This window comes from Notolepis coatsorum, assembly GCF_963971535.1.
Source record: "Notolepis coatsorum genome assembly, chromosome: 10".
Classification (NCBI taxonomy): domain Eukaryota; kingdom Metazoa; phylum Chordata; class Actinopteri; order Aulopiformes; family Paralepididae; genus Notolepis; species Notolepis coatsorum.
In genome coordinates this window covers 23,058,783-23,085,080 of record NC_140174.1, presented here as the reverse complement: position 1 = coordinate 23,085,080, position 26,298 = coordinate 23,058,783, and the positions used below count along the sequence as shown (strand labels likewise).

General features: G+C 42.7%; 1 protein-coding gene across 1 annotated transcript; it reads left to right on the top strand.

The window, feature by feature from the left end:
- Positions 1 to 3,999: 3,999 nt before the first annotated feature.
- LOC311235494 (meiotic recombination protein DMC1/LIM15 homolog) lies at positions 4,000 to 14,663 on the top strand (the record flags this gene model as incomplete). Its single annotated transcript, XM_084322962.1, has 9 exons — positions 4,000 to 4,143; positions 5,250 to 5,335; positions 5,513 to 5,565; positions 5,658 to 5,699; positions 6,155 to 6,227; positions 7,138 to 7,229; positions 7,786 to 7,859; positions 9,830 to 9,944; positions 14,605 to 14,663. The coding sequence occupies 9 exons, from the start codon at positions 4,000 to 4,002 to the stop codon at positions 14,661 to 14,663; spliced, it is 738 nt and encodes a 245-aa protein (XP_084179088.1).
- Between the last annotated feature and the right edge of the window lie 11,635 nt (positions 14,664 to 26,298).

Sequence of the window (26,298 nt, the reverse complement as noted above, 5' to 3'; positions counted from 1 at the left end):
GGGGCTGCGAGGGACAAAGCAGCCCAGAAAAAGATTGCAGGGGGCAAGGAGGGTCCCGCGGAGGGGGGCTCAGGCAGGAAGTAGCAGCGTTAGCTGCACTCCAATGGACAATGTAGTTGATGACGGGGTCCAGTAGAAGAATAAGAAGAAGGTGAAGTAGAAGAAGACGAAGAGCCCATACAAAGAATTGCGGAGGGCAGTAATACGCCACGATGCGTCTACACTGCCGGAAATTCAAATAAGAAGAAGAAGAAGATCTCATTGTGCATTGAGACAGGATAGATAGACTGTCTATCCTACAACACATAGACTGAAACCTGCATTTCTCAACCAAGGTGCCTTGCCAACCGTTTTGAGGGAAGATCTTGTGAACTCGAGACTAGACTGATGAGTCAATATGGTAATTAGAGACACAGACCTATTGATACTATTACTATAAAACCATGCTAAACACAGAAAAAAGGCATTTATAATGAGTGTCCACAATGGCTAGCTAGCTGTTCTACTTGAATACTGAATGTTAATATTGAATCAGACCATATTGAATACTGAATGTTAATTCAGGTTGACAGTTGACATCATTGACAGTTGACAGGGGGCTGGAAAGTTGATATAAAGGGGACATGCATTATAAATGCCTTTTTTCTGTGTTTAGCATGGTTTTATAGTAATAGTATCAATAGGTCTGTGTCTCTAATTACCATATTGACTCATCAGTCTAGTCTCGAGTTCACAAGATCTTCCCTCACTCAACTAAACTGTTCTGATTTGACGGTTTCTGTGACGTCGACATAGCATTGATCTGCAGTAACGCCCTCTCTATGGTTGTAGTGCAGTGTAACCCGACACCTCCTTTTTTTAAGCTACTTTTTCTCCCCATTTTCAATTTTTCTCCCATCCCAATTTCGTATTATCCAATTCTACCCTCCCCTGTCTCGAACGTTGTTCGACCATGCCTCCCACTAGTCGGCTGCAATGTGGACCAAGCCTTGCATCACGTGTCCCCTCCGGTACACGAGGAGGCAGCTGTCGCATCTTTTCACCTGCACAGCGCGATCTCTCAGCGGCGAGGAGTAACGCGTGGGAGGCTCACGCTGCCCCCGTTGCTTCCTGATTCTGCTGTACAGGCGCACCAACCGACCTGTAGGAGTCGCTGTCCACAACGTCCGATCCCCACCCACCGGCTTTCCCACCCCCTAATACTGCCAATTGTATTAGTATGAACGACCAGCCAAGCTGGTAGCAATGCCGAGAGCTGGGCTCGAACCCAGCATCTCCTGCGTTAGTGGCGAGCGCCTTGCCCACCCAAAAAATCACTACTGGCAGGAATTAAAAGGAGGACCAGAAGTTGTCCTCTCACAGTTACCGAGCCAGTTAGCTAGCGCAAGCAAGCTAACATTAGTGATTATTAGCTAAGAGGGAGAACACCGCTACAGTCTCTGCCTCTGTGACCTATTCGCTCTGTTTGTTAACTTTTCCATTCATAACTCCATCCATCCATCCATACCTCCTCGTCGTCATCCTCGTCTATCTCGTCCTCGGGGGGCCGGTGGGGTTCTAAAGGGCCCGAGGCGGGGGACACTAGCTCTTCGATGGTAGCCATGGTCCATGGAGACTATAGCGTTAGATCAGCGACACACACCGAGATAGATTTAGACTAATCGATTTGTCAAATTAGGGTGATATAGTGATTTGTTCTGCACAAATGTTAATCCGAAGAGGCGTGCTGCATTGGTCCTGGTTGCGACAATCCGAGGTCACCGGGAAGGGAAGCGTGCTTGTGCGTCGGATGATGATGATGATGATGGGAACAAGGGTCATTTGCTGGTTCCGCTCAAATAAATGGCGCCCCCTGCCGTACGGGGTGTCTAATAGCAGTGTTATGTACAGTGGTGCAGTCGTAATATGGGCCAAGGCCAAACGCCACGTGCACGCGCGCGCACGCGCACGCGCATACATGTATCTCTCCTCTTTCATGAGGCGGAGCTGGGGACGAGACGGGCGGTCTTTTGTCACATAACACCAGGCATGCGTTGTTCATGGCACGGGGTACCGCTCAGTGGTACCTCACTGAGTATTAAAGATTTGAGCAGAAGCGCGTGCACGCACATGCACGCGCTCGCGAGAACGCGCTCGGCTCGTGTTTACCTGCCGAGTCCCGGGCCCCGGCGCTACCTCGCATTATCATAACAATAGCCGCTATAGGCTGGTGTCTTCAACCAGTCTGGGACTCTTTGTGATGTAAATATGGAACGTCCCAAGTTGCCGCTGCCCACAGACCCCCACCCACCACCACTCACCCCCGGACAACAACACACTCTGCAAACAGCAGCAACCCGGGACATTCCATATCTACATCACAAACTTCGGGACTGAGTAGATAATTAATTAATCTTCTCTTTATTTTTATTATTTATATTAAAACTGAATCAAACCATAAACAAGGTTGCCTGTTGGGATGTTAGATCCTAATGTGAAAAACTGATTTTATATGTCTGCACTTTATGTGCTCATTTTATGCCTGTCTTAATTCTGTTGTGAAGCACTTTGAGCTGCAGTTTCTGTATGAAAGGCTATACAAACAAAGTGTATTATTGTGCGCGAGGGAACATATGCGCATGCGCGCGCGGCCGCGCGTGCGTGTGCGCGCGCGCGTGCGCGCGGCGTCATTATCCTGCGTGGCGGCTCAGCCCATAATAACAACGCAACACTGCATAACACACGCCCAACACTCCACACACACGCACACACACACACACACGCACACACACACACTGTCTAGGTGATAAGTGCCGGCCGGGGTATACGGCGCGACGAGTCATTTTTGTGTCGTCGCGCCGTATAGGCACCCCGGCCGGCACTTATCACCTAGACTTTGCATAATAATAGGATGCGCGCACTTCTGCCTCAGTGACGTAGCCTAAACGTCGTTTGACCGCGTATGCCCACCACTGCATACCTGGTTATGTATGTTAGTGTGTGTAACGTGGCTACTAGGCCTCTACACCATCTAGTGGACAGACGTCAAAATTGAATAAAATTAAATGCAAGACTTAAAATGTTCACGTGTGTATAATATATATAATATACATAAGTGTAGATGTAGGGGGAGTTGCAGGGGACATGTCCCCCTCAATATTGTGAAGAGGTAAATGTGTCCCCCTCAAAAAATATAGCTGAAAAGATAAGGGGGTCAAAAATGTATTCTTCTTACTTGTAACTATAGAATAAATATTTGAAAGCAATACAAAACGCCTCAGAGCCTTGTTACTGCATTATATTCCATTATATTTGTGTCAGCGGGTACCTGAATGATGTCTTTTCCTTTACATAAATAAAGACATTTCCACCATAATTTGATGCAGAAAATGCACAAATTGATACATAAAAGTAGACTAGAATGCAGTTTGACTCCCAAAACTTCATGGGGGAGGACCTCCAGATCCTGCGCTTAATGTTGAAACCAAACCTACACCCGTGTGTGTGTGTATTATACATTATTATATTATACACACAGTCATGTGTATATATATATACATACAGTATGTAATAATAATAATAACATTGACAGTCATTGCTTGCAAAGTATTTCCAGAACACAGGGGGTTGAAAACTCAAATTGATTGAAAACTTTATTTAACAGATTGCAGAATGGGTACAATACAGTACGGCTCAATACACACAATTGTTAAGGGGATGCAGACCAGAGAAAGACTTTTGTCTTGTTTACATCAGGGACCCATGCATTTTCAATTCAATAGTTCATCAGGAATTGAACTAATCTCTCATTCACTAATCACTACTAATGTTATCACTATTATCATTATTATTACTTTGTTCTATGTACTATTATTATTACTACCTATCCTACCTGTACCCCCCCCCCCCCCCCCCAAGCTGCTATGTCACTATGAATTTCCCCAAAGGGATTAATCAAGGAACACTTGATTTGACGCTTAAATTGTCCACTTCTCTCTCTCTCCGCCACATCCATAGAACATGGCAGACATCAAAAAGATGAAGTTGGTGGGCATCCGCAAGGTGAAGGGGATCCAGAGAGCCACTCAGAGATCTCTGCGTAACATCAAAGGCCTGTCAGAGGCCAAGGTGGAAAAGATCAATGAGGCTGCTGAGAAAATGCTGGTGAGAGGAGAGCGTTGGGAACTTAAAGTAATTCTGTTGTTTTTTTATTAACTTTTATTATTGAGACAGTTGGAATGCAGAGAGGGAGACAGAATAGGGGCGACACAGGAGAGAATGCTCTGGTGGAATTTAATACCAGGCCGGCATGGGGTACATACTATATACTCTGTATGATAGCTTGTACAACAGTGTATATACGGGCATATATATTAACATTTTTGTCTGAATATACCTGCATATAATATACTTACTTCTTATACATCTGCATATAACCCATAGCTCTGTATGATAGCGTGTACAATAATGCTGTATATACCGTATATATTTATTCACACCCGTCTGTACTTACCTGCACATAAACCTTTTACATATCTGTAGATACTATATCTATATATGTACATATCCCTTACCTATATTTACTGCTGGCCAGTATGACTACTACCGTACTGTCTTTATACATGTATCACTGTACATATCATATTACAACTCTGTACATACATCTGATTAGCACTACACTCATTTATATATTTTATACCCAGTTTAATCACCTGTATATTGTATATTACTATTGCACTTGTATATTACTGTACATTTGCACTCTGGTTGGATGCCGAACTTCTTTACATTGTACTGTAATTTGAATCTATGTACATGGGGCCATAGTGACTCAGGAGGTAATTGGAAGGTTCCTGGTAAAATTGCGGCTCCTCACAGCAGCGTGTCAAAGTGTCCTTGAGCAAGACACTTAACCCCTAACTGCTCCTGATGAGCAGGTCGGCACCGGTCCTTGCTTGGTTGCCTCCCCCGTCGGTGTGTGAATGTGTGAGTGAACGGGTGAATGTGAGGCACGAGTTGTAAAGCGCTTTGGATAAAAGAGATATATAAATGCAGTCCATTATACCATTTACATGTGGAATGGAATATTAGTGAAATCGACCGGATCCCACTTTAAAAACCAACGGTCTAAACCACATCACCAGTTCTGAGCACTATACCGTATCTGGCTTTAGATGAGACTTTGAGGTGAAAATTGACATAGAGAACAAGGAAATGACAGTTTAATATCTTGGATAATGTCTTATGCACATTTGCTTGTCCCATTGTAGCCCAGTGGTCTCCAACCAGCCGTTGAGTACAGCAGGCAGTGGAAGAGGAAAGTGTTCCACATCACCACCGGGAGCCAAGAGATAGAGTTAAGATTTGTCCCCCAACATGCACAAATACTCATACACAAATTAGGTGTAGGGAATTCTTGGATCACCGTAATCTTTTTTAAACAAGTCTTAACCTAACTTGATCAGTATCTACCACTACTGAACATATAATCATAACAAAGTCTTCATAATCCCGAAATTCTTCCTCTCTACAGTAAACTTATGGGTGGAGGTATGGAGAGTATGGCTGTCACAGAGGCGTTTGGAGGTAAGTAGTCTTCCTGCTACAGTGTATACTACGTTCCTCTGACCCTGATATCCTCCTGTGGTTTCAAGCACAATATGTTATTCATTCTACAGAGTCTTGGACAGGGAAGACCCAACTCTCTCACACCCTTTGTGGTAAGTGATTTAGGAAAGCCCACCTCCACACACACACACCCCGTGGAAAATGAATTGACCTAGCTCAAACCCTGACCTAGCTCAAACCTTTTCTTGATCCTCCAATCACGGACGTGGCTTCCCGTCTATGTCACGGAAACTATAAAAGAAGGAAGGGTCATCACGTCACTGTGTAGCACGTGAACGCACAAGTGTGGAAACTTTCAGTTCGGTCGACATTGCGTTGAACGGGATCGCCATCTCCTCAATTATCAGGTTAAACGAATGTCAGAATCATTGTCAATTTGTGGCATAACGTTTCATATATTGCTTGATGTATATTTCCTCAGATAGCTGGTCTATTTTGAACTGGCACCAAGCAGAGCGTAGAACGCTGGTATTCTGACGTGATGACCCTTCCTTTTATAGTTTTTTTGTCCATGTTCACACCGAGTCTCCGTGTGTCTGTCGTCCAGTCACAGCTCAGCTCCCAGGCGAGGACGGCTACACGGGAGGGAAGGTCATCTTCATCGACACGGAGCACACTTTGTATCCTCCTCAAGTCACACTGCTCCACCGTGGACGCATACCTACAACTTTGCACAGTATTTGCTCTGAAAAATCATTCATATAACACCAAGGTTTCCCTCATTTACAGTGACATAGAGTATACAATTGGGGGACCCTGCTGTTTTATCATAAATCGATCAATACAGACTGTATTAATTAATGTTGTGTTTCTTTTTCAAATGTAGCCAAGAGTAAAGACCCTAACCCTATTAAAACAGCAGTCAAAGTGTATATTTTCAGCACTACTTTTGTTTACCGATGTTTTTCAAATATTCAGAAAATACGAATTTATTGGAATAATGCGAATTCTATCTCTCTTTTACCGTAAAATCCAGATTTAACACTGCCATTGGATGGGGAGCTTTTTCCCTATCCATAGATGTATGATATGTCATAATAATGTCATTTATAGTTCATAAATAAATGTATTATGTATAATTCATGATCTCAAGAAGGTGCTGAATGAGCTCAGTGAGCGAGGTCGGAGGTTGCACAATTTTAACATGGTGTTATTCACCGGCAAAGATGCAAAGAAGAAATCATAATTTATATTCTCCTTTGTTTCATCACAATTTACTCAAGCCTATTAACAGACAAAATATTTCTGACACTGGGAATACATTCCCCAAGGTCCATAGATGTTCCTAAATACCAAGAACATGCAAATGGACCTTGTAGAAGTGGAGCAATCTTCCATTTACTTAGGTATGTATTTATAGGCAGATTTTCAGAAAATAGGGCTAGGGCTTAACAGGTAAGCAACCTTAAGAATAAGCAAGGCATTTAAGAGAGTTTGATAGAATCCAAAATTCCAATGTATGTGAAATGTGTAAAGCCTTTTTCTTTGCATCCCATGTTGCTGTCCTTAACTGGCCCCTGTCCTCACCAGTCGCCCAGACAGGCTGAAAGACATCGCGGAGAGGTTTGGTATGGACCACGACGCCGTCCTGGAGAACATGCTGGTTGCTCAAGCCAATAACAGTACGAATACACAGCCGCTCATTTAGACCAGTTTGAAGAGAGATGGTCTGAGTCTTGGCTCAGTTGAAGGGTACAGATACAGAGGCAGGAAAGGTTTAACTCGGGCGTCATAGCAGCATGGGGGAGGGGGAGGGGAGGTACAGGTATGGTATAAAAAGTATAAAAATATGAGGGAAAAATAATAATAATAATAATAATAAACAGTGTAAACAATATAATTAACTCTGAATCTAAAAACATGACAACACTATAGTTTGTGATATCATTCAATGAGCCTGGGTCCCAAAGTGAGAATTATCTTTTTAATTTGGGTTGTAACAATCTCAATCTCGATACAGAATCAAAAACCTCAGTTTAACTGGTGTTATGGTATGGTTACTGCTATTAGCATAATGTTTAAAGCTCATTTTCATTATTTAAACCTTTTAAATAAAATGAATAAAAAAAAGAAATTCTGAGCCAAATATCGAAACGTGTGTTAAATCTGAAAATGTGTGTATATTTACACCTGTAGTTCCGGATATGAAGCCATGCTCTACTACTGCTCTGCCCCCAGGTGAACACCAGATGGAGCTGTTGGACCAAGTTGAAGCCAAGTTCCATAAAGAAAGAGGGGTCTACAAACTTCTGGTATGGAACTGTTATCTCCATAGACATAAAGGCTAGATGACTCACCCGCGCTGCTGGCCAATGGAGACCGACGTTGCCACATGGCGGCCATCTTTCCACAGGCAGCACACCCACTCATAACATGAATGTCTATGGTGCATGTACTATTGAAATAACCATAGCTTGTGGGCGGCTGGGTGGCGCAGCGGAGATTGCGCTTGTCACCAATGCAAGAGACTCCGGTCTCGAATCCGGGTGTCAGCATTGCCTCCGGCTTGGGCCAGCCGTCATACTAACTCAATTGGCAGAGTTAGCGGGTGGAAGTCGATCGGTGGTAATCTGGACGTTGTGGACAGCGACTCCTACAGGTCGGTTGGGGGGCGCCTGCACAGCAGACAGGAAATGGCGGGGGTAGTGTGACCCTCCCACACGTTACACCTCGCCAATGAGAGTCCGTGCTGGCAAGTGAAAAGATGTGACAGGCTGCCTCCACATGTATCAGAGGGGACACGTGATGCAAGGCTTCTATCCTCCCTACAACCGGCCAGTGGGCGGCATATGCAAGCAATGTTCAAGACAGGGGAGGGGAGAATTGGCACAGCGAAATTGGGAGGGGAGAAAAATAGAAAAAGAGGAGAAAAAGTGGATAAAAAAAATATGTGCAGTTTTATCACACAGCACAATGCCACAGATGTTGCAAGTTTTGAGGGAGGAAAACTGCACATTTTAGAGTGGCCTTTTATTGTGACCAGCCTAAGGCACACCTGTGCAATAATCACGCTGTCTAAACAGCATCTTGATATGCCACCTGTCAGGTGGATGGATTATCTCAGCAAAGGAGAAGTGATTTCAACTCGTGAACAAAAAAAGTGTTGCGTTTATATTTTTGTTCAGTGTATATGGTAGTAGGAAGATAGTTGTTGAAGCAGTGGTGTAATTTATAGGCATGCTACGATAATATCTATATTATTTCATTAAAAGAAAAGCCATGTAGTATTTGGCTCTAGGACTTAATTTAAAGTATAGCCCCAAAACAGCAAAATTGACCCATCTCAAACCTGCTCTCTTTTCTTGATCCTCCCATCACAACGGTTGCTTCCCAGGGTACGCCAAGTTAATTGACTAAGGAACATGTAGTTGACGCTTATCACAGTCATTTTGAAATGCAAAATCTCCCACAATTATTAGAATCACTCAGTCAAAATACGATTAAAATTTACATTCCTATATTTTTCTTCTTCTCTTCCATGTAAAAGTGTGATAGAGACTGAATATCAGCACGTGGACCAGTCTCAGTCCAATGACATTTAGAAGTAGTTTGGAAAAATAAATGATAAAGATGGTTGTAGTCACAGGGCTTTCAAACAAGATGGTGCCGAGGAGCAAGGGGGTGGTCCAAAGAATTTGCAATAAAGAAAAGAAAGCCATTTGCTGTAATTTCCTGAAACTTAAAAACATAATTTCAATACAATAGCAAACACAAGGGTAAGTTCCAAATAAGTTATTTATTTAAAAAAATTGTGTATAAAGTTGCACAATTGTTTGACGTTGAACACAAAAGCACACACTGTTTCCGTTTTGGAGGCTTAATTTGATAAGAATATAGGATAGGCATGTATAAGCATTATGCTTCAGCCTGTACCTTTTCAGTCACTGCCAAAATCAAAGACAGTCTTGAATGATTGTGAATATTGTATTGTGTGTGATGACTGAATAAAACTAATACTACTAACTAACTACTACAAATGTTGCGCTGCAAGTTCAATGTCATAACATTTGATTTATTACAAAATATAAGAATACAGCCTGCTAGATGAGTACAACCATTTTTTATACTGTATACATATATGGCAAAAAAATACTAAAACTGCTCTGGGTCCACTTCCTTATATTCACTAATGGTCTCTCTTGGCATTAAGGTAATATTTTCTACATATAAAAAAAGGGATCCAGCCCAGACATTGCTGTTCACCACCTCTGTTCTCCGTCAGATCATTGACTCCATCACGGCTCTGTTTTGTGTGGACTTCCCTGGCCGAGGCGAGCGGGCCGAGATGCAGCAGAAACTGGACCAGATGCTCTCCAGGCTACAGGAGATCTCCAGAGGTCTGAGCCACAACTTGGTTTAAAGAGCACATATTTTTAGTAATTTTTAACAAGTTAATATAAGTCTTTGAGGTCCCTTAACCCTTTCACTACCACACTACAGAAGGTTAACCCTTTACTATCACACTACAGACGGTAGTGTGTTTTGAAACCTTTTGGACAGCCCATGTATTTGTTACTGTGAAGTTAATCTAAATAATGTATGTGAATGTGAGATATCACAAGAAAACTACTCAATCTTGACTGTCTTTAACGAATAACGAGGGTGCTTTCACACCAGAGCTGTTTGGTCCGGACTATCGGACCAGAATTCGATAGTCCGCTTTTTTGGGGTGGTGTGAATGCGCAGTCGAACTCTGGTGCGGACCAAACACGCAAACTCTGGTCCGCCAAAAAACATAGGTCTCGGTTTGCTTCATCTGACCAAACGCGGACCAAATATAGGAAGTCACCTGATAAACTGTGCATCTTGGGTAGAACTACCGACCAGCCAAGACGCTGCTGCCCGCCGATACACCTAGTACTACCGACCAGCCAAGACGCTGCTGCCCGCCGATACACCTAGTACTACCAACCAGCCAAGACGCTGCTGCTGCACCGATACACCTAGTACTACCGACCAGCCAAGACGCTGCTGCTGCACCGATACACCTAGTACTACCGACCAGCCAAGACGCTGCTGCTGCACCGATACACCTAGTACTACCGACCAGCCAAGACGCTGCTGCTGCGCACCGATACACCTAGTACTACCGACCAGCCAAGACGCTGCTGCTGCGCACCGATACACCTAGTACTACCAACCAGCCAAGACGCTGCTGCTGCGCACCGATACACCTATACTGTATAAGGAAGAAAAAACTGCGGCGCCCGGCATTCACTGCAAAACAAGCACACTGTAGTGTAAACATGTCTCGTGGACAGACTTGGGCGAATGATGAAGTGAAAGCCCTGATTGACATATGGGCAGAAGACCAAATAAAACAGCTGCTTGTGGGCACTCACAAAAACAACAAGGTGTACAAGTTGTTTAGCGAGAGGATGGCGGTAATGGGTTATAATCGAACGATGGATCAATGCCACATCTCTTCTACTATCACGCTTCTTGCGGCTGTTTGTGTTTTCACGGATTTCACTTCCTGAAGGGGAGGGATTTCCACTCTCCATTGTGTCCAATTGACGAGCGCCCTTTTCGACCGCGTGACATTGTTCAGAAAGTTTGGTGCGCTTGACAAATTGCAATGTGAATGCAGACGAACCAAATGACGAATGCAACAATGTTGCAACTTCACCACCAGAACCGCACAGAGTCCAGCAAAACTATATGTGAAAGCGCCCTCAACACAACACTAACATTTTTAACACTTTAACTGCCAGAAGACGTGTTACAGCGTCCTTCCCGGCCATGCTCAAGTTGCCGAAGGACGCTTTACAGCGTCTTTAATATCAATATTTCAAAAATCTGTGATCGGATTCATATTTCCCCTCCGCTGGCCTGAGATCCACCAGGAGGACCCACTGAGCTCTCTGGCGGTTCAGGAGCGCCATCTGGTGGCCGATCAGCCCAATCGCCAAACAGGAAGTGCTGTGGAGGTTGTGCGGCATAGGCGGCGCATATATTAAGGCTAGGGGCGGCTATGCCTACCCAGAATATTATGCTCGGAATCTTGAAATGTATATAATATATATGCGCAGGCTGCTGGCTAGTGTGTGTCTTGTGCTGCAGCCGGCTCGCTGGCCGAGGTGACAACGACGAAGGTGTCAATCGTCAGCGTTTAACATTCCAGGTATACAGGCAGTAACCAATCACGCATAGGCTCAGGTTAAATAATGTGGCCAATCACATCATTCACATGATCATCCTGAATCTGATCCCGCAGGCAGAGTAAAGCAAACATCTGTGTTCTGAATTTCAGCCCGGCCCGCCGATCGCTTTGTAGAGAAGCGAGGAGAGGCATAACTAGCGATCACCTGAGGCTGTATGTTGTTTTATCTTGGCAAACAAGGGCTTGCTCTAAGAGGACATGATGAGAGTCCGAGTTCATCAAATCGTGGAAACTTTTTAGAGCTACTGTATGTACATTGTTTTCAAAGCATGATGAGATCTAAATTACGAAAAACTTTCACTTCATTGCAACTTGTGATTCAATTCTCACGAAACGTCGCATTTATCTGCATTAAGGTAAGACAATGGTTCATATATTATTGGATGCCTTCATTTGAACACTTAATTTGCACTATATATAAATGAGTGGGGCTCGCTGTAGTATAGCCTATAGTAGTGTGTGTGTATATGAAATCAGAACCTGGACAGTTTGCGACTGCGTGCAACCAAAAATAAAAGGTAAAATTTTTCTCACGCTGTGCGCGAGGGGCGTTCCCAATACAGCCTACCGCGACCTGAAGCCCATCCGCCGCTTATGCTGTGCGGCCATATTACTTCCGGGCACTCGGTTTGGCTCCCGGCACTCTGGCTCGTCACAATACATAGCGATCCATTGCCAATAACTCGATAAACAACATGATTTGGACGTATATACCATTATACAACCTGGAAATGGACCGGGTAAATCGACATCCCATAATGGTAAAATTTCTACTCTACGCTGATCGCCCAACCGCGCGAGGAGACTGGGGTGAGTTTTAGCGTGTAGTATTACCGTCTTCGATTCTAACTGCTATGATCAACATTTGACCCACATTAGATGATTGGTATAACGCTGCCCACGGAATTATAAACGGCCCCTCGCCCATCCGGTCAACATCAGATGACGTGTAGTAACTTCTAGAAGTACGTCTAGTTGGAATTTTTTATATCGCGCCGATTGCCATCAAGCTGTATTGCATCATCAATATAATGCATTTGGGGCTATAGATCACGTTCTGGAGAAAGCTGCAGAAAGAGATGAAAACATACTTATACATTAGACCATACTTTAGTATGAATATGTGAATGAAAAAGTTTAACGTTGCTTCACCCTGAACAATACATATAGGGCTTTGAATGGGCCCTAATAATGGCAATCTAGCAATATGATTTAAAAAGTTATAGCCCTGCAAAGAAGGGGAACTTATCCATGTTAAATATAGCTGGCAATCCACAGTCATTTTCCGGATTTCTGGCCGGCACCCAAAGTGTTAAGATATTTCTTTATTGATCCCCTTGGGGAAATTCTGGTGTCATAGCAGCATGGGGGAGGGGGAGTACAGGTATGGGCAGGGTAATAGTAGAAAGACATAAATGCAGTATAGGCAATACAATTAGATCTGAATATAAAAATATGAAAAAAATAAACAGTGTAAACAAAGATGCAGATGCCCCATCGTTTATATTATATGTTAACCCATTCATTGCCGGAGCTTATATCCATCCTTGTAGCCTCTCTGCCAGCTCTATTTGTCTATGGAGATGTTCACCTTCTTTGCAGGGCTATAACTTTTTAAATTGTATTGCTAAATTGACATTACTATGGCCCATTCAACATCAATTATCTATCGTTCAGGATGTAGGAACGTTTTACTTTTTCATTCACACATTCATACAATAATACGGTCTAGAGTATAAATATGTTTTTATCGTTTCTGCAGTATTTCATAGAACGTGAGTTATAGCCATAAATGCATATATTAGATCATCAAATGCAGTTTGATGCCTATCGACGCCAGATTAAAAATGTCAACTGTACACGGTCCTAGACGTTATGACTCTTCATCTGCGGTTGACCGGAGGGGGGAGGGGGTCGCTTATAATTCAATGACCGACGTTAAATCATTTATGTAGTATGGGTGATATATAGATCAGAGCAGTTTGTATCGAAAATGGTAAAGAAAAACGCTGAAACTCACCCCAGTCTCCTCTTACCGTTGGGTGATGAGCGTGGAGCAAAAAGATCGCTATTATGGGATGTTGATCTAGGTGATCCAGTTCCGGTTTGTATAATACTAATACACGTCCAATCATGTTGTTTATTGAGTTATGGCAACGGATCGATATGCACAGTGTCTGGATAGAGTCCCGCGAGCGATAGCGAGTGGCCGGACAGAATAGGGGACGGACTAAGCACTTCCGGTGACTTCCGGTTTTGGCAACTCGCCGATCGGCCACCAGGTGGCGGTATTGAAGCGTTGGAGAGTTGAGCGGAGTCCTACAACACCAGCAAAGACTCCATGGGTGAAATGTGAATACCATGATGAAAATATGAAATATTGATCTCAAAGACGCTGTAAGACGTCATTGGCAGATTACGCATGGCGGAGAATGACGTCTTAACACGTCATTGGCGAAGAAAGGGTTAACAATAAATATAGGCAATAAAGAATTTGAATCTGAATATATACTATGAGTAAGAGTAAAAGTAAACGGTATACACAATATTATTTTTAGATAATAAAGTTTGAAAACATTGTTCCTCTGAAGTCTGAGTCACTCAATGAACCCTGCTACTCTGAATGGACGGCTTGTGTCATTCAAACTGGACTGATTCTGCATTTATCTCCGATATTGATGAATCAGAACAGTATGTTGATGATGACCATGTACTGTATGTGTGTGATCCTTCAGAGCTACAGATATTATCATAGATATCTGTCTTTAATCATACGACCCCCTTAGATACACAAAGTCTGGTATATCTCATTGACTCATGTGTTTTGCTCCTAGATTACAACGTAGCTGTGTTCATCACCACCAATGGTAACCATGGTGCAGGAATGACGTAAGTAGAAGAGTTGAGGGGGTCATTTCTACTCGACATTAGATTAGAAGAAAATATATTGTCATTATACAGCACAAGTACAGTACAACGCAAAGACGTTTGGCATCCAACCAGAGTGAAAATGTAATGGTAAAGCCCAATAGCAATATACAATGTACATGTGATTAAACTGGTTATACAATATATAAATTAGTACTACAGAGTATAGTGCTAATCAGATGCATGTACAGAGTTTTATTAATATGTACAGTGATACAGGTATAAAGACACTATAGTAGTAAGTCATACTGGCCAGCAGTATAACTAGTAAGAGTAGGTAAGTTATATGTACAGATGTAGATATATCTAGTATCTACAGATATGTAAAAAGGATTATGTAGAGACGGATATATATATATACAGCATTATTGTACATCATACAGAGTTATGTGCAGCTGTATAAGTAGGTATATATAATTATATGCAGGTATATTCAGACAGATAATGCGGTAAATGTATATATACGGTATGTACAGCACTATTGTACATGCTATCATACAGAGTTATATGGTGATATAGTATAGTGCTGATCTTTGATTGGATACCCCCCCCCCCCCTTTACCTTTCAGGTATAAAGATGATCCTATAAGCCGGATTGGAGTGCCCCGCGTCAGCACCAGACTTAGCTTGAGAGCTGATCCTATGGAGCCGGTTGGAGGGCACATCCTGGCCCACGCCTCCACCACACGAATTAGCTTGAGGAGAGGGCGGGGAAAATTGATAATTGCCAAGATTTACAGGTAATTAGTTGCCGCTTGCCGTGTGTGTGTGTGTGTGTGTGTGTGTGTGTGTGTGTGTGTGTGTGTGTGTGTGTGTGTGTGTGTGTGTGTGTGTGTGTGTGTGTGTGTGTGTGTGTGTGTGTGTGTGTGTGCGTGCACACATTTATATTTACAGTACTGCATATATTAATATCCATATCCATCTGAATATACCTGCATATAATCCTCCTATATACCTATTTATACAACTGCATATAACAATGATGGCATGTACAATAATGCTGTATATATGTTTTTATTTTATTATTCTATCTATCCACATCTGTCTGTACATACCTGCATATAACCCTTTTTACATATCTGTAGTGTAGATATACTATATATATATTATGTATACATATCACTTACCTAGTTTTACTAGTTAGTATGACCATAGTGTCTTTATACCTGTATCACTGTACATATTAATATTACAAATATGTGCACATACATCTGATTAGCACTATTACTCAGTAGTACCAATTAATATATTTTATACCCAGTTTAATCACCTGTACATTACTATTGCACTTTACTGTTACATTTGCACTCCGGTTGGATGCCAAACTTCTTTTTGTTGTGTACTGTACTTGTGCTGCTAATGACAATACATTTGAATCTAATCTAATCACAAAGGCAGACTGGAGATTCACCCCCCGCCTCTTTAATTGTCTCTTCCAGTCCTGATATGCCTGAGAATGAAGCCACTTTCGCCATCACTGCTGGGGGAGTTGCTGATGCCAAAGAATGAGGCGATTCTTCTTCAAAGTGACACAGTAGAGAGAGACAGACCACATACTTCCAATACTGAGAATTATTACACAATACCGCTATGTTATGAAGTTCTTTGTATTTATTTATTCAAACTTATTTTGAGACGTTTCGTGTTTTACGGTATATGGTGAAATAATAAAAACAAAAACCAGAGGTCCGTTATTTATTTATTTCAATACTTGTCCTGTTTGCCTGAATACTTTTACCAACGGATTTCCAGTTCCGCGTTCGCGTTCTGCGCTCTGATTGGCCACTGACGTTTCTGGTCGCGCCAATCGTGTGACGCCTCTTTCTTTCACCGGTTAAGGTTAGGCACTCTTTCGAAGTTGGTTAAGGTTAGAGTTTGTCTTAGAGCAGGGCGATAGAACACCAGCCCTGATTCCAAACTCTAACCTTAACCAACTTCGAAAGAGTCGCCTAAGCTTAACCAGTGATAAACTAGGCGTTAGGTAGTTTGCTGCTGTTCGAGGCGGAAATGGGCACGTCGCGCGATTGGGCGCACATGTCACATGACCAGAAACGGCAGTGGCCAATCAGATCGCACCAGAAACGTCAGTGGCCAATCAGATCGCAGAACACGGAACTGGAAATCCGTTGGTAGAAGAATAGACGCGTCCTGTGCGCTGCTCTCTCTTCTCGGGTCCATGCTCGCCGATCCGATCACCTTCCACATCAATAATAATAAAAACTTGAATAAATTAAATGGAATACTGTAGTTCTTGGACAATATCCTCTCTCTATATGATATATATATGCAGTATTGAATGAATTGATTGATTGAAATTTGTATTAACAGATTGCAGAATGGGTACAATACAGTACTGCTCAATACACACAATTGTTAAGGGGATGCAGACCAGAGAAAGACTTTGGACTGCATTTATATAGCGTTTTTATCCAAAGTGCTTCACCATTTGTTCCTCACATTTTACACATTCACTCACACATTCACACACCGACGGGGGGGGGGGGGGGGGGCAACCATGTTGCAAGGTGCCAAGTGTCAATGACACTTCGACACGCTGCCCTGGAGATTTGAATTCTCACATTTATTGAATTAAAAAAAGAAATGATGATTGACATTTTGTTCGTACTCAAAAGGTGATATTGGTTTGATGTTCGAAAATATTTTTAAAGGAAAATAAAAGCCTGAAATACATTTGAGTTTTCAACCCCCTGTGTTCTGGAAATACTTTGCAATCAATGACTGTCAATGTTATTATTATTATTATTATTATTATTATTATTATTATTATTATTATTATTATTATTATTATTACATACTGTATGTATATATATATATATACACACATGAGTGTGTGTATAATATAATAATGTATAATACACACACACACAGGTGTAGGTTTGGTTTCAACATTAAACGCAGGATCTCGGGGTCCTCCCCCATGAAGTTTTGGGCATCAAACACTGCATTCTAGTCTACTTTTATGTATCAATTTGTGCATTTTCTGTATAAATGGTGGAAATGTCTTGTAAAGGAAAAGACATCATTCAGGTACCCGCTGACACAAATATAATGTAATATAATGCAGTAACAAGGCTCTGAGGCGTTCTGTATTGCTTTCAAATATGTATTCTATAGTTACAAGTAAGAAGAATATATACATTTTTTTATCCCCTTATCTTTTCAGCTATATTTTTTGAGGGGGACACATTTACCTCTTCACAATATTGAGGGGGACATGTCCTGCAACTCCCCCTACATCTACACTCATGTATATTATATATATTATACACACATGAACATTTTAAGTCTTGCATTTTATTTTATTTTATTCAATTTTGACGTCTGTCCACTAGATGGTGTAGAGGCCTAGTAGCCACGTTACACACATAAGATAAGATAAGATAAGATAAGATATTCCTTTATTGATCCCCTTGGGGAAATTCAGGCATCATAGCAGCATGGGGGAGGGGGAGGGGAGGCACAGGTAGTAGAAGACATGGTACATATCATAGAATTATAGTACAGTGGAGAAGTAAAAAAAAAAAATAGAATAAAAAAAAAAGCCAGTGTAAACAATATAACAATATTCAAGTGCATATTCGCAAGTTTGTCACTGCAAAGTGTATATACTGTCTGGTTATACTTTTCTTTTAAATGGAGTCATTAGGGGGAATAACATTTCCCCGACATACCAATTTTCAACACTTAAATATGCATTTTACTTCCCTTCAGAAGGTACTATGATTATAAACAGAAAATTGTACCCGGTTCCAGAGCCGAGATCCATAGGCCAGCTGGGTCGGGCCACATGAGCCCCTCACGTACCCAGACAAACTCAGAGCTTATTTGAGTTGTTCCAACCGAATGAGTTGGAAGCAGGAATACTGTTTCAAGTACAGGGGCCCAATTTAGTCAGATATCCTTTACCAAAAAGCCCTAGAAATGAGTATCACAGAGCTGTTTTCTTGAAAAACTGTCTTCCTGAGGGAGCATGCAGCTTGCCCGCAGATGTTATGAAGTTCAGAGCGAACCCATACGCAGAGGGCATGCACGGGAGATAAGGTGAGCTCTAATGTGATGTATTCGTAGAGGAGCGATGACGAACGTCATGGACAGGCTAGACTGGCAGACAGACTGGTAGGTGAGCAGCAGGCAGACGAGGAAGGATCCTGAGCACAGGAAAAGGCTGTTAGAACGTGGAATCAAAACACAAAGACCTAATCACTAAACTATGGAGGTCTGAAGCGTCATTAGTCACGACCAGTGAGGCTGAAACAACGGTCTCACGAAGAGGGAGTAAAGAGCCAGGGGTTACCGTACAGGAGAGGAGATGAGCTGCATATATATATAGTTACTTCTATATACTTATACACCTGCATATGCATATAACTCTGTATGATAACATGTACAATGATGCATACCGTATATATATATTATTCTTACCATATATATATATATATATATATATATATATATATATATATATATATATATATATATACACATCTGTCTGTACATACCTGCATGTAATCCTTTTTACATATCTGTAGATACTATCTATATCTGTACATATTATATCCCTAACGTACTCTTACTAGTTACGTTGCCGGACAGTATGACTTACTAACATAGTGTCTTTATACCTGCATCACTGTACATATTAATAATACAACTCTGTACATACATCTGATTAGCACTATTACTGTACTCAGTAGTACTAATTGATCACCTGTACATTGTATGTTACATTTGCACTCTGGTTGGATGCCAAACTTATTTTCGTTGTACTGTACTTGTGCTGTATAATGACTATACATTTGAATCAAATCTAATCTACAACTGATTGAAGGCAGGTGTGCAGGATCCAGCATTTGTTTGCATTTCGTACTTTAGTTTTGTACATTGTGTATTTTGTATAGTGTTTGGTCTTTCTTCTTTTTAACTTTATTTTACTGTATGAAGCACAATCTCAGGAGGCTCATACAGAACCAAGCATTTCACTGTAATAATAATAATAATAATAATAATAATAATAATAATAATAATAATAATAATAATAATAATAATAATACTAATAATACTAATAATAATAATAATAATAATAATAATAATAATAATAATAATAATAATAATAATAATAATAATAATAATAATAATAATAGATTCAATTTGTACCACACTTTATATTCGCGAGAATCTCAGAGTGCTACAGGAGATAAAGACAAAAAGTTTAATGAATAAAACAATTAAAAAGAATAAAACAATTAAAATGAATAAAACAACCAATGAAATGGAAGAACATAAAAGTAAAATAAAATAAAATAATAATAAAATGAATAGAAGTAAAAAGAAAAGTAAAAGAAAAATTCAGGCAAAAGCCTTGTTAAAAATAAATGTTTTTAGGCCCCTTTTAAAAGCCTCGACGGATTGTGGTGCTCTCAGGTGGATGGGGAGAGCATTCCATAGTCTGGGTGCGGCAGAGCAGAAGGCTCGATCGCTCATGGTGTGCAGCTTAGTCCTGGGGGTGTAATGTAGCCTACATGTACCTTACATATGTGACAAATTAAACAAAACTTGAAACTTGACACCTATGGTCAGTGGCGGACTGGGACACAAATTCAGCCCGGGACATTCAGACGCACCAGCCCACACACCGGCCCACGCACCGGCCCCGAAACCGGCCCACACAGCGGCCGTTATGAAACACTTGTCCAGTATTAAACAACCCAAGGCTGTGGCTAAGGAGTCAACATCAGGGAGACCAAATCTACACACCGCCCCTACTGTAGATGTGCACTCATGCACAGTGCACACACACACACACACAGACACACACATACATATACCGTTACTTCCTGTCATTGGCATATGTTTTTTTTTTTTACTAACATCTTAGTGCCTCATTAGCCTAGGGATTAAGGATACATGAAGTATTAACTACACCATAATAATATTGAGGTTTTGATCCATAGAAAAGGTCTGTGCTACACAATTTCAGTTAGATTGGATTTATTGTCCTTTAATTTGGCACTCATGACATTAGTTGCTTGCCGTTTAATCAACATCGAAAGACCCCCCACTTCCTCCCAGACACCCATTCCAAGAGCTTGTTTTCTCTCTCTCTCTCTCTCTCTCTCTCTCTCTCTCTCTCTCTCTCTCTCTCTCTCTCTCTCTCTCTCTCTCTCTCTCTCTGTGTATGTGTCTCTCTGTGTGTGTGTGTCTCTCTCTCTCTGTGTCTCTCTCTCTGTGTCTCTCTCTCTGTGTCTCTCTCTCTGTGTCTCTCTCTGTGTGTCTGTCTGTCTGTCTGGACTGGGCTCTCTCTCTCCCCTCAGGGTCAGCTGTGCTGGACTGGGCACTCTCTCTCCCCTCAGGGTCAGCTGTGCTGGACTGGGCGCTCTCTCTTTCCTCAGAGTCAACTGCATAAGAAGAACATCAGCAATCAATAATAATGGCTTGAATTCATACAGCGTTTTTCAGCCTTTTGAAAACACCCAAAGTAGTAGTAGTAGTAGTAGTAGTAGTAGTAGTAGTAGTAGTAGTAGTAGTAGTAGTAGTAGTAGTAGTTTATTCAGTCATCATCTCACACAATACAATATACACCATCATTTAACAATATTTGATTTTACAGTGACTGAAAAGGTACAGACTGAAGCAATGCTTATATAGCCTATGCCTGTCCTATATTCTTAACAAAAATTTAAAAAATTAAGACTCCAAAACAGTATTATAAAAGAAAATAGCAAAAAACCCTTGTAGTTTTCAAAAATAGCTTTACAAACCATTTTCTTAAAAACCAAAAGCGAATTACTCATTCTTAACTGTATATCAGCATTGTTCCACAAAGCGCTTCACAGAAACCATCAAGCATTCATACTCACACAGTCATACGCTACTGGTGGTCGTGAGCAGCATCAGCAAACACAGCTTCCCTGTGGCAGACTGACGGAATCATGTCTGCTATTCAGTGCCAACCACCATCAACAACCTTCATAAATACATTCAACATTAATGGAATAGGCTAACTACCAACTTAGCTGTAGCAGTTAGCTGTTATATGCAATCACATTTGTTTAACTACGGGGTAGTTGACCTAGTTGTTAGCTGAAGCTAGTTAGCTGTGGTTATCTACAAACATGTAGATGAGACTAATCGAGAACATGGCTAACTGTTGGGAATTCTAAGGTACATCTTATTTAAGCATGTAAAATGGCAACTAATCAATTCAATCAATTAGATTACCAATATTATATCAACATGAAAATTTGAAAGGGAACATAATAGTATTTTATTTGAGTATTTACTATTATAATATTAGTAGCCAATTAATTTGCAGCCCGTCCTAGGTTCTGATTGGCTCTCTAGGTTAGCACTTTAGCTTCTGATGCTGTGGTGGGCACTAGTCCTAACATAGCTAACTAAACTTTTAGTCAGAGAAAAAACGTCACGAGTCACGACTATTTACGTCCACGTGCTGTAAGGAATCAGGAATACGGAAAGCACATTGTCTTGTAATAGAATGACTGAAATCACTGCAAGAACTAGTATAGGCTAGCTAGCCCTCATGAACCGGCACACACCAACAGTAGAATATGCACTAGGCTACTGCACGCACCTGTCATGTTACTGTTGGTTCCTTCCACTTGAACTTCATCATCATTAGCAGCAGCAGCTACTCTAACGCCAGCCCTTCCTCTACTAAACATGTCTGTAATTTTAGAACATTGTTCTGCGTCTTTTACTAGCAATTCTAGCTTTTTCAGCTCCACCCTTTCTTTTTTTGCATTCTCCATTTCTGCGCTTCTAGGCCTACTCGCGGTTGGGAGGAAACGTGAATCTCATTCACTGATGTCGCATGTCTCATTCAAGACTGGCTAACAAAAGCATGTCTTTCACTTAACACCAAGAAAACAGTGTGTATGATGTTCACAAAGTCACCAGTAGAGGTCACTCACTCTAATGTGTTTCTGGGAGAGGCGGAGCTGGACATTGTACATTAATTCAAGTATCTTGGGGTCACATTGGACTCTACATTGACCTTCAAAAAGTAATGTGAAGAAAGTGACAAACACAGTCAAGTTTAACATCGAAAACTTCAGGCAGATCAGGCCCTGCCTGCCAGTTAATGCTGCAAGGATGTTTCTGCATTCAATGATTTTATCACACATCGAGTACTGTTTTATCAACTGGTCTCTTTCATATGTCACTACTCTTACACCAATAGAATTACTCTACAAAAAAGCCATAAAAGTATTTGATAGGAAACCAATTTCATTTCATCACTGTAATGTTTTAGAAAAACATAACATGCTAAGTTTCGAGAATTTCCAAGTTTTCAAATATACTTGCTTCATGTACAAGGTTCTGCATGGACTTGCCCCTCCCCCATTGAATGAGTTCATCCAACAGAAAGCAGACACTGGCATTACCACCAGGGCCATCAGTAGAGGGGACTGTAAGGTGCCTTTTCGGTATACTACCATTGCAAAAACTGTGTTCTCTGTTAAAAGTGGTAACTACTGGAATAGCCTACCAGTTGTGATTAGAGAGTGCCCTACATACTCCATGTTCAAGACCCATCTTAAACTGCATCTTAAGGCAAACCAGAACTGTGATCATTTTTAATCTGATTTAGTTTATGCAACTTGTTTATTGTTTTATTGCCGGCCCACACACTGGCCCACACACCGGCCCACATAATGGCCCACACACCGGCCCACATACGGCCCACACACTGGCCCACACACTACACCAGCCCACACACTACACCGGCCCACACACCGGCCCACACACCGGCCCACACACTGGCCCACATACTGGCCCACACACCGGCCCACACACCGGCCCACATACTGGCCCACACACTGGCCCACACACCGGCACACACACTGGCCCACATTAGTGGCCCACACACCGACTTGCACACCGGCCCACACACCGGCCCACAGACTGGCCCACATACTGGCCCACACACCGGCCCACACACCGGCCCACATACTGGCCCACACACCGGCCCACACACTGGCCCACATTAGTGGCCCACACACACCGACTCACACACCGGCCCACACACCGGCCCACAGACTGGCCCACATACTGGCCCACACACCGGCCCACACACCGGCCCACACACCGGCCCACATACTGGCCCACACACTGGCCCACACACCGGCCCACACACCGGCCCACATACTGGCCCACACACTGGCCCACACACCGGCCCACACACCGGCCCACACACCGGCCCACACACCGGCCCACATACTGGCCCACACACTGGCCCACACACCGGCCCACACACCGGCCCACATACTGGCCCACACACCGGCCCACACACCGGCCCACATACTGGCCCACACACCGGCCCACACACTGGCCCACATTAGTGGCCCACACACCGACTCACACACTGGCCCACACACTGGCCCACACACATTAGTGGCCCACACACTGGCCCACACACTGGCCCAAGCCCACTTTGGTTCCGGCCCATCGGGATTCGTCCCGAACGTCCCGATGGCCAGTCCGCCACTGCCTATGGTAAAGAAAGCATGACATGAAGCATGCGAATCAACGCCTACAGCCTACTTGTTTTGGGACCTGTTTTCTGCTGTACTGTGCAGATACAACTGTTTGCAGAGAAACCAAATACATCAAAATGTGTGGGGCGCCCGAGTGGTGCACCGCATATAGCAGCACTACGGTGCGACACGGCCGACCCGGGTGCCTGTAGCCTTTCTCCAACGCGTTCGTGTTTCCGCGTCTCTGATTGGCCAGGTCATGTGACATGTACGCCCAATCGTGGGACCGCAAGTTTCTACACTGGTTAAGCTTAGGCGCTCTTTCGAAGTTGGTTAAGGTTAGAGTTTGTCTTAGAGCATGGCGATAGAACGCCTGTCCTGATTCCAAACTCTAACCTTAACCAACTTCGAAAGAGTCGCCTAAGCTTAACCAGTGATAAACTAGGCGTTAGGTAGTTTGCAGGCTGTTCGGCCCGGAACTTGCCGTCCCACGATTGGCGCACATGTCACATGACCTGGCCAATCAGAGCGCAAAACGGGAACCCGGAAACACGGACGCGTTGGAGAAAAGCTACACGCGACCCGGGTTCGACTCCCGGACGCGTGAATACTTTTGACAACAAATGTTTGTTTCCGTGTTCGAGTTTTGCGCTCTTATTGGCCAGGTCATGTGACATGTGCGCCAATCTTGGGACAGCAAGTTCTGCGCCTATTTCCGGGTCTAACAGCCTGCAAACTACCTGGCGTTCTATCGCCATGCTCTAAGACAAACTCTAACCTTAACCAACTTCGAAAGAGTGCCTAAGCTTAACTGTCGGAATCAGAGCAGGCGTTCTATCGCCATGCTCTAAGACAAACTCTAACCGTAACCAACTTCGAAAGAGCGCCTAAGCTTAACCAGTGTAGAAACTTGCGGTCCCACGATTGGGCGTACATGTCACATGACCAGAAATGACCTGGCCAATCAGAGACGCGGAAACAAACATTTGTTGTCTAAAGTATTCAGGCCTCCCGGACGCCTCTATACTTCCCACAAGTAAGTTGTCCTTCCACGTTGCTCTGATTGGCCATGCACGTTTCTGGTCATGTGACATGTGCGCCCAATTGTGTGACGGCAAGTTCTTTCGACGGTTAAGCTTAGGCACTCTTTCGAAGTTGGTTAAGGTTAGAGTTTGTCTTAGAGCATGGCGATAGAACGCCAGGTAGTTTGCAAGCTGTTTGACGTGGAAATGGGCAAAGACACAGCTCGTCACGGATTGGGCAAACGCGTCAGTGGCCAATCAGAGAGCGTCAGTCAGTGCCAATCAGAGAGCGTCTCCGAGAAATGCGGCTTGATAATCACGCCTCTCTCTCTCTCTCTCTCTCCGATAGCAAAAATCAATAAAAAACCCACAAAAACATACGATTTTAAAATGTGTCCTGTTACAAAATATGAGCAGGCCCACTTTAGATTGTAGGTGGTTTTCAAACTATGGGTCAGGACCTGTCAGTGGATCCCAACAGGGGCCCAGGTGGGTCGTAGGCTGATAGCTTAACTCAATTGCATCACTGTTGAAGATAGTCTACGGATGGTGTTGTTGTTCTCTAGTTTAGTTTTCTGTTGTTGTTATTGTATAGTCTAACATTTTATGTTCTCTAGTCTAGTCTACAGTGTTCTGTTGTTCTCTAGACTACAGTTTTCTGTTGTTCTCTAGTCTACAGTTTTCTGTTGTTGTTTTCTAGTCTACATTTTTGTTGTTGTTCTCTAGTCTAGTTTTCTGTTGCTGTGTTCTAGTCTACAGTTATATAGTCATACTGGCGAATCGCGTCCTGCTCTTCGCAATCGAGATATACCTCATCTCCAGTACCTAGTGTACTCCATCAACGAATAAAACAAATACACCCAGCACCTGCCAGGCCCCGCCCTAGTGACATACTATATAGCACTAGGCGTGGTCACCACTCGCTCTTCCTCTATTTTCGTTTCCATCATGGCAGATGCTTGCACCCTGTGTAACTAGTTGTAATGAAAAGTTAAGAGAAATTAGGTTGAGTGCTTACCGGAGATTTGCCTACCCCTGGAATCTTCGCGGCATGTTCTGA